Source organism: Tachysurus fulvidraco, chromosome 26, assembly GCF_022655615.1.
Source record: "Tachysurus fulvidraco isolate hzauxx_2018 chromosome 26, HZAU_PFXX_2.0, whole genome shotgun sequence".
NCBI classification, from domain to species: Eukaryota; Metazoa; Chordata; class Actinopteri; order Siluriformes; family Bagridae; genus Tachysurus; species Tachysurus fulvidraco.
This window is the reverse complement of record NC_062543.1, coordinates 744,520-752,019: the sequence shown is the minus strand read 5'-3', so window position 1 is coordinate 752,019 and position 7,500 is coordinate 744,520. Positions and strand designations below refer to the sequence as shown.

Below are 7,500 nucleotides of genomic sequence, written 5' to 3'. Positions count from 1 at the left end.
CACCAGGAACAGAAACTAGCAGAACGTCTGAGAGTAAATCCAGAACTGATTATTTATGTATTTTTATGTTTTACACAGAAACCCAAACAGCACCACTGACATGCCCAATTTGGGCATTGGAGGATTTTTCCCTTTCGGGTTTGAGGGCACGTTGGCCGGAGCTGCGACCTGCTTCTATGCTTTTGTAGGATTCGACTGTATCGCCACGACAGGTCCATCAAATCTTTTATAAGGTTTTATGAGTTAAGAAAAAAAAGAGCTACAGTATTATGAGAGTAAAGACCATTTGTCAGTGTTTTAATAATAATAATAATAATAATAATAATAATAATAATAATAATACACACTGAAACCAAGAAACTCACTTCACAAAACAATACTCACTCACTCTGTGTCTTTTTTCTTCTACTGAAGGTGAGGAGGTTCGTGACCCTCAGAAGTCCATCCCCGTGGGTATCGTGGCGTCGCTCCTGATCTGTTTTCTGGCTTATTTTGGTGTTTCTGCCGCTCTCACGCTCATGATGCCGTACTACCAGCTGAGTATCCAGAGCCCGCTCCCTGTGGCCTTCACACACGTGGGCTGGGACCCGGCGAAGTACGTGGTGGCCGTCGGGTCTCTGTGTGCACTCTCTACTAGGTAGGACAACATCATCAGGGTCCACTTTATATTTCTAAATTTACAAATAATTCAAATCTCTGAGCTTCATCTCAATATTCATAGAACATCCTTCACATGCTCCTGTGTGTGTGTGTGTGTGTGTGTGTGTGTGTGTGTGTGTGTGTGTGTGTGTGTGTGTGTGTGTGTGTGTGTGGTGTGTGTGTGTGTGTGTGTGGTGTGTGTGTGTGTGTGTGTGTGTGTGTGTGTGTGTGTGTGTGTGTGTGGTGCGTGTGGTGCGTGTGTGTGTGTGTGTGTGTGTGTGTGTGTGTGTGTGTGTGTGTGGTGTTTGTGTGTGGCGTGTGTGTGGTGTGTGTGTGTCTGTGTGTGGTGTGTGTGTGTGTGTGTGCGTGTGTGGTGTGTGCGTGTGTGGTGTGTGCGTGTGTGTGTATGCGTGTGTGTGGTGCGTGTGTGTGTGTGTGTGTGTGTGTGTATGCGTTTGTGTGGTGTGCGTGTCGTGTGCGTGTCGTGTGTGTGGTGCGTGTGTGTGTGTGTGTGTGTATGTGTGTGTATGTGTGTGTGTGTGTGTGTGTGTGTGTGCGTGTGTGCGTGTGGTGCGTGTGTGTGTGTGTGTGGTGTGTGTGTGTGTGTGTGTGTGTGTGTGTGTGTGATGTACATATGACTGTAAGAGGGACATTTAGACTCCAAAGATAATTTCAGATGTAATAAAGTACATTAACTACACAGTTCTCCTCATTATCGCCCTCCTCGTGCAGACTGATGGAGTCTGATGTGTTTAAACACCATAAACTCCTTGGGTAAAGCCACAGAAACACCCAGGAAGATGAGCAAGATGAATACATGAAAGATCAGGAGTTAAATATTCACCAGGTTAATGGTTAATGCTCCGCTTCCTAGAATTTATTTGTCTAAAACAGGAAGGACTCAAAAAATGTTCTGTGTAATCAGAAATACGATGAGTTGAGTTTCTATTTGTGTCTTTAATCACTTTTAATGTGAATCTAATAATATAAATACTAAAGATAGAGTAGATACGTCTCCAGGAACAAGGAAAGGTGGCTTTTAGATAGTGTTGAGATGAAGACGAACTCCAGGGACCGACGAAACCACCATGGCAACAAGAACAGGAAGTTTTGTCCATATAATGAAAGTGAAGGGAAACTTTTGAAATAATATCCACAATGTTTTGTGGCAGTTTGTTGGGTTCGATGTTCCCGATGCCGCGTGTCCTGTTCGCCATGGCGCGAGACGGACTCCTCTTCAAACCCCTGAGTAGAATGAGCTCCAGACAGAGTCCCGTCATCGCCACGCTCTCATCAGGACTCGTGGCAGGTAACGTAGCTGAGAACACTGAGAAATCAGACCGTGATTATTATTAACTACACAAATGTACTGATTTTTTTTTTTTTAAATCTATATTCAGCATCTATTGAAGTCTTTTACTGAAATCTTCTTCATAAATAAGAAGCTGTGAGCCGACAGTGTGTCGTTTAGTGTGTGTTGTTTTGCAGCCATCATGGCGCTTGTGTTCGACCTGAAAGCTCTGGTGGACATGATGTCCATTGGCACTCTGTTTGCCTACACGCTGGTGGCCATCTGCATCCTCATCCTCAGGTACGTCTCTCACTTCCCCTCCCACTCACCATCTCCTCCAATTATACAGTATATAAAACCCAATATAATATATTTGAACCAGATGCTATTTATTTTTAAACATCTCCATTTATTTATTTATTTATTTATTTATTTATTTATTTATTTTTACTTTTACACCCCAGCAATTCGATTTATTAACGAGAAGTGACGCCATATTTTTGACATCAGCCTCTTTCGGTTTGACTCGATAGAACAAAGCATTAAAGTTTATAACCTATGGCAATTTAGACAGAGTGTATAAATGTGTGTCCACACAGATACAAAGCAGATTCGGACAAGCCGAGTGAGAAGAAATGGAGTTTAATACGACCGCCATCTTCACCTACAGCCACCAGCTCTAAAGTCATCTCCATACTGACCATCATCATCCGTGAGGCTTCTCTTTCTTCCTCGTTCTGTTAGCAACAATACGGTGTTTGTTCATCTGAGTATAAAGTAAACAGGAATAATTAATCTTTCTCTGTAGCTACAGTAAGTGGATAGTTAAGATTTGGACTTTAGTATTCTGCTTGTATGATCTCAAGTCTCTTACTGACACAGTGTGTGTGTGTGTGTGTGTGTGTGTGTGTGTGTGTGTGTGTGTGTGTGTGTGTGTTACAGTCGTGGTGGTAGTAGCTCTCAGTGTGATTCTGACGAAGGGGGTTGAGTCTGGCCTGGTGGATACATGGTGGATGATTTTGATCATCTGCGTACTCGCGTTGTTTTTACTCACTGCTGTAGTCATCATCTGGAGACAACCACAGAGCAACAGCAAGGCTGCCTTCATGGTGAGACTCTGACCTTTAACCTTCATTACACCTCACTTACATTTTCTATAGTGGCTAAAAGCCGAATCATTCTGGCTGCAGGTTCCTCTGGTGCCGGCGCTTCCCATCCTCAGTGTTTTTGTCAACATTTATCTGATGGTTCAGCTGGGAGGAGAGACGTGGATCCGGTACGCAGTGTGGATGGCGATAGGTAAGATGAACACTGAACGCTGGAGTTGCTTAGTGACATCGCATCGTCGATCTTCTCCATCCATTTTAAATTCCACTGTACTATACTAGCACAAGGTGGCGTTTAAACCAGTCAGAGCGAGCTCCTGGACCGTAAGCTGGGTGACTGTGTGATGTAGACTCTGTTACAGGGTTACTCTACAATGTCACTAGACAGCATGTGATACCATAAGGCTACGTTCACTGGACTAATACATCATTAGAGGGAGTTCCTGCTTCTGGTTGCCATGGTAATAAGGCTTATCAGAGAGTGGAGCAACTAGCATTCCATATCAGATGTGAAGGAGAAGCAGTGTGTGCTGTTTGTCACAGGTCACGTGTCTTCAGTTCCATCGGTGAACTGAGTCGCAGCGTATTTGCATAAAGTTAAATATTTCTCATCTACTTGCCGACGTTCTCTGCCATCATGTCGCCAACTCTCAGTGAAAACGAAGGAGAAAAAGCCTCTTGACTTCGTATTGTTTCAGATTATGTGCTCCATGCAAATTAATTATGACAGATGTAAGCTACAAATCCCCATGAATTTAGCTGGAAGGATTCCTGAAAAACTTCATCTTATCTTCTGACACATATTCTCTACATCTCAGAGCAAACACACTGCACATCTTTGATGACATTTCTGTGTGTGTGTGTGTGTTGTGTGTTCACTACAAACTGTAACTGCATTAATCTGCTGTTTAGGGCTGCTGATCTATTTTGGCTACGGTGTTTGGCACAGCGTCCAGAAGATACGAGACGAATCTCCTCATCACATTGAGCCCAATACCATCTGCGCCCAGGTGGAAGAAACCAAGAAAGACAATGTTTCTCTGCGACAAAGCAAACTCTAAAGTTTTCCCAGATCTCCACCCGAGCCTTATTAATACTGACCCAAAATAAACATATACTCTATAACATTATACGATAAATAAAAAACAGAAAAGAAACGTTCTTGAACGAGTCATCCAAAAAAGTCCTTATGAATATTATACACATAACACTTTTATAGACTATGTTTTTACGATGCCATGTTCTGTAAAGTAATTTAATATTTCAGATGATGAAATGCTGACTAAAGTACTGAATGTGGACATATTTGATTGTTAGCTCCCGTTTATGATAATATGTAAATAGGTTTATTTACTTTTTAGTTCTTTTCAGGAAAACAATGTTAAACATTTACATGAGATATATAATCATTCAAGGTCATGTATTTTAATATTCTTTTATTGTAACTCTAATAAAATTGATATTTTTCTTCAGTGCTTGTCTCCCAGCTGTTATTAATGGTTAATAACAGTATAGTAGTAGTAATAATAATAATATAACAATAATAATAATAATAATAGTAGCAGTAGTAATAATAATAATTGTAATAATTATAATCATAATAATAATAATAGAAATAATAATAATAGTAGTAATAATAATAATAATAATTTGTTGTGCACAGCAATACGATTCTGAGTAGATACGGTGTGATTAAACAATATATGAAACAGATTTATTACCACAGAGTGTTTATTTTAATGTTCAGTCACTTAGCTGAACGCATGTTTTTACTATCCGTGAGTTTGTGATATCGATACAAACAGCAGTAGTTTATCGGCGGTACCGGTAGCGCGGTGTGGATCAGTCCGACTTACTGCACAAAAACATGGCGAAGTGAACAGTTCAGTTGCGTGGCTTTTAGCAGGACGCTTTCGTGCACCGAGAACAGAGGAATTCGTCAAATACAATTCGGTATTTTTCTCAAATCGTATATAAAAATGTAAGCGTGTGTTTGTGGCGACTGCGTGAAACTTCATTGTTTACAACACGACCAATAATGGGAATGATTAGCTTAGCCAGCTAGCTCCTCTTAGCCTAGCCTAGCCTAGCTTATCATTAGCGCTACAACTCCGCATAACGTCTGTTATAAAGCATCACAGGTCCGTTATACTTTTTCACGTTGATTCGGGGTCGTTTTATAAGATTCGGATTTAATAAGAACGTGTGATTTTAAGGCTGATCTGCAAAACAAAGTGAGGTGGAATACCAAACGTATCCGAGGCGCTATGTGCCCTACATAGGGAGTGAAGTGAAGTGAACTTGATCACTACCTAGGGCACTTAGTCTCCGATTGGGTAGCGGTTTGGCTTACGTAGGCTCGCGTGCTAGGTAGCTAACGCTAGCTATTTGTCTGCTTTATAGTTAAGAACATTGATAAAATAACTCGTTCGTTTAAATGGCGATAAAGTTACACCCCTGATAATAAATGCTAAAGGTAAATGAATCTGAAATATGGTCGCAGAAAGAACAAAAAACACACAACAAACGTTTTCTGTGTAACTTTAGCAGCTAGCATGCTAGTAACCCGTGTGTGTGTGTTTACTACAACAACAGATAGCATTTAACACATGGAGACGTTTCATACAATTCTGACTATTTAACCACTAAAATGTCAAATTGCAAACTGTTTTAAATTTATACACTTCTCTGGAGTAAGGGATGGATATAAACTCAGCATCTGACCTCAATTTATGTGTGTGTGTGTATGTTTGTGTCTGTCTGTGTGTGTTTGTTTGTTTGTTTGTTTGTGTGTGTTTGTCTGTGTGTTTGTTTGTGTCTGTCTGTGTGTGTCTGGGTTTGTTTGTGTGTGTGTGTCTATGTGTGTGTTTGTCTGTGTGTTTGTTTGTGTCTGTGTGTGTGTGTCTGGGTTTGTGTGTGTGTGTGTCTGGGTTTGTGTGTGTGTGTGTGTGTCTGGGTGTGTGTGTCTGGGTTTGTGTGTGTGTGTGTGTGTGTGTGTGTGTGTCTGGGTTTGTTTGTGTGTGTGTGTGTGACAACTAACAAAAAAGAATTGTTGTTGTTGTTGACACATACTTTAAAACATCAGTTAATTAGGCTCCAGTATATAACGTCATGAGTTGTAGTGTTAATAATAAAGGATATTATTATTATTATTATTAATGTTGTTTTGTTGTTTGTTTATTTATTTGTGAAATGTATTGGCTTCAAATCTTTAATAACATCTTTTCTTTTTAATCTTGGTGTATTTATTTAGTTTCTCGGTGGTGTTTTGTTCTGTAGTGTCACATCTGAGAGAGGATTTCCTCTCCACTCCTGTGTCGTGATTTGAAGATGGAGTCTTCGGATAACGCGGCTGACGCGGCGCCCATGAGCGCTCAGAGCGTGTACTCGGCTCTGGGTCTCAGCTCGGAGGACGTCGAGGCTTTGGCTCAAATCCCGGAGAACGAGATCAGTGTGGAAACGTTACCGTACCTCATCATGCAGCTCAAAGCCAAGCGTTCTGAAAAGGCAGTGGCTGCCCCCACCGCTGCTACTGACACAGACAATAGTGACAAACCAGAGGCGGAGCCTAAACCGGCCAATCAGGATACAGAAACCTCGGAAAAAAGAAAAGAGAAACGTGAAAGCCCGCCACCCTCGAGTTCATCACGTCACACGTCCAGTCACGAGCATGAGCATCATGGCAAGGGGGAAAGTCACAAGAAGGCAGAGCGAGCGAATACAGGAGGAAGGAGGGACTCCAGATCCAGGAAGTCCTCCCGAGAGAGACAGAGCGGAGACGGAGTGACACCAGAGGAAAACGAGTTGGATGACAAACCGACGGTTTTCCCACACATCTGTACGCTGTGCAAGACTGAGAGCAATGGGTCTAAGGTAACAGACCCAAAACACACCAGAGTGCATGAACTCATAATCATACAGTCTCACAGTTTGGTCATCATCAGTCAGGTGTCACACCTTATAGCGAACCCTCACGGCGAGCCACGACAATCAGAGAGTGACCAGTTTTATAAAGTCCGGGGGAAAAAACTGGTAGCATTTAAAGTGAAGTGTAAATTATTCTGATTTATACGTTTACAGCTAATAATCACTCAGTTATCTGGACTTTAGCGGTCAGAGTTACAGAAACTTGGTGCACTTTGTGTCAGTGTGAGGAATTTCTAAGTGAGATCTCAGCAGTGAAGTGCTGCTATGAAGCTCATCTTCAGTCCTCCAGGAGCATGACAGGAGCTGCAGATATGTAAAGCTCACATACTGATGGAGAAACAAAACGTCTTCATTACTTCATGCTCATTGTTTGTGTTACTGGTCGATGACATGAGCAGGTCGAGCTTTAGAGGATTTATTAATTTTATCGTATTACACTGATTAAGCTTAAGCAGTGTCATGAGAAATAATGTTCAAATTAAACATCGCAGTTAGAAACCAACTTCAGAGCAGATTGGAGCTCTAGTGGTGAAGTAG

General features: G+C 41.5%; 2 protein-coding genes across 4 annotated transcripts in view; both read left to right on the top strand.

The window, feature by feature from the left end:
• Positions 1-4,508, top strand: part of zgc:175280 (cationic amino acid transporter 2 family protein) — a 7,325-nt gene extending 2,817 nt beyond the window's left edge. Inside the window, exons 5-12 of the mRNA XM_027159413.2 lie at positions 79-212; positions 415-637; positions 1,812-1,948; positions 2,128-2,230; positions 2,530-2,642; positions 2,873-3,039; positions 3,121-3,229; positions 3,949-4,508. Coding sequence (XP_027015214.1) covers positions 79-212; positions 415-637; positions 1,812-1,948; positions 2,128-2,230; positions 2,530-2,642; positions 2,873-3,039; positions 3,121-3,229; positions 3,949-4,097 — 1,135 coding nt within the window. The 3' untranslated portion in view covers positions 4,098-4,508. The remainder of the gene's footprint in view (positions 1-78; positions 213-414; positions 638-1,811; positions 1,949-2,127; positions 2,231-2,529; positions 2,643-2,872; positions 3,040-3,120; positions 3,230-3,948) is intronic.
• Positions 4,509-4,832: 324 nt separating this feature from the next.
• zgc:152816 (uncharacterized protein LOC777712 homolog) overlaps positions 4,833-7,500 on the top strand; it is a 10,343-nt gene continuing 7,675 nt past the window's right edge. Inside the window, exons 1-2 of one of the 3 annotated variants that reach the window (XM_027159409.2) lie at positions 4,833-4,989; positions 6,316-6,909. In XM_027159409.2, coding sequence (XP_027015210.2) covers positions 6,367-6,909 — 543 coding nt within the window. In that variant the 5' untranslated portion in view covers positions 4,833-4,989; positions 6,316-6,366. Of the gene's footprint in view, positions 5,018-5,357; positions 5,513-6,315; positions 6,910-7,500 lie in introns of those variants that run through there. The other 2 variants (XM_027159410.2, XM_027159411.2) reach the window with 2 other exon arrangements.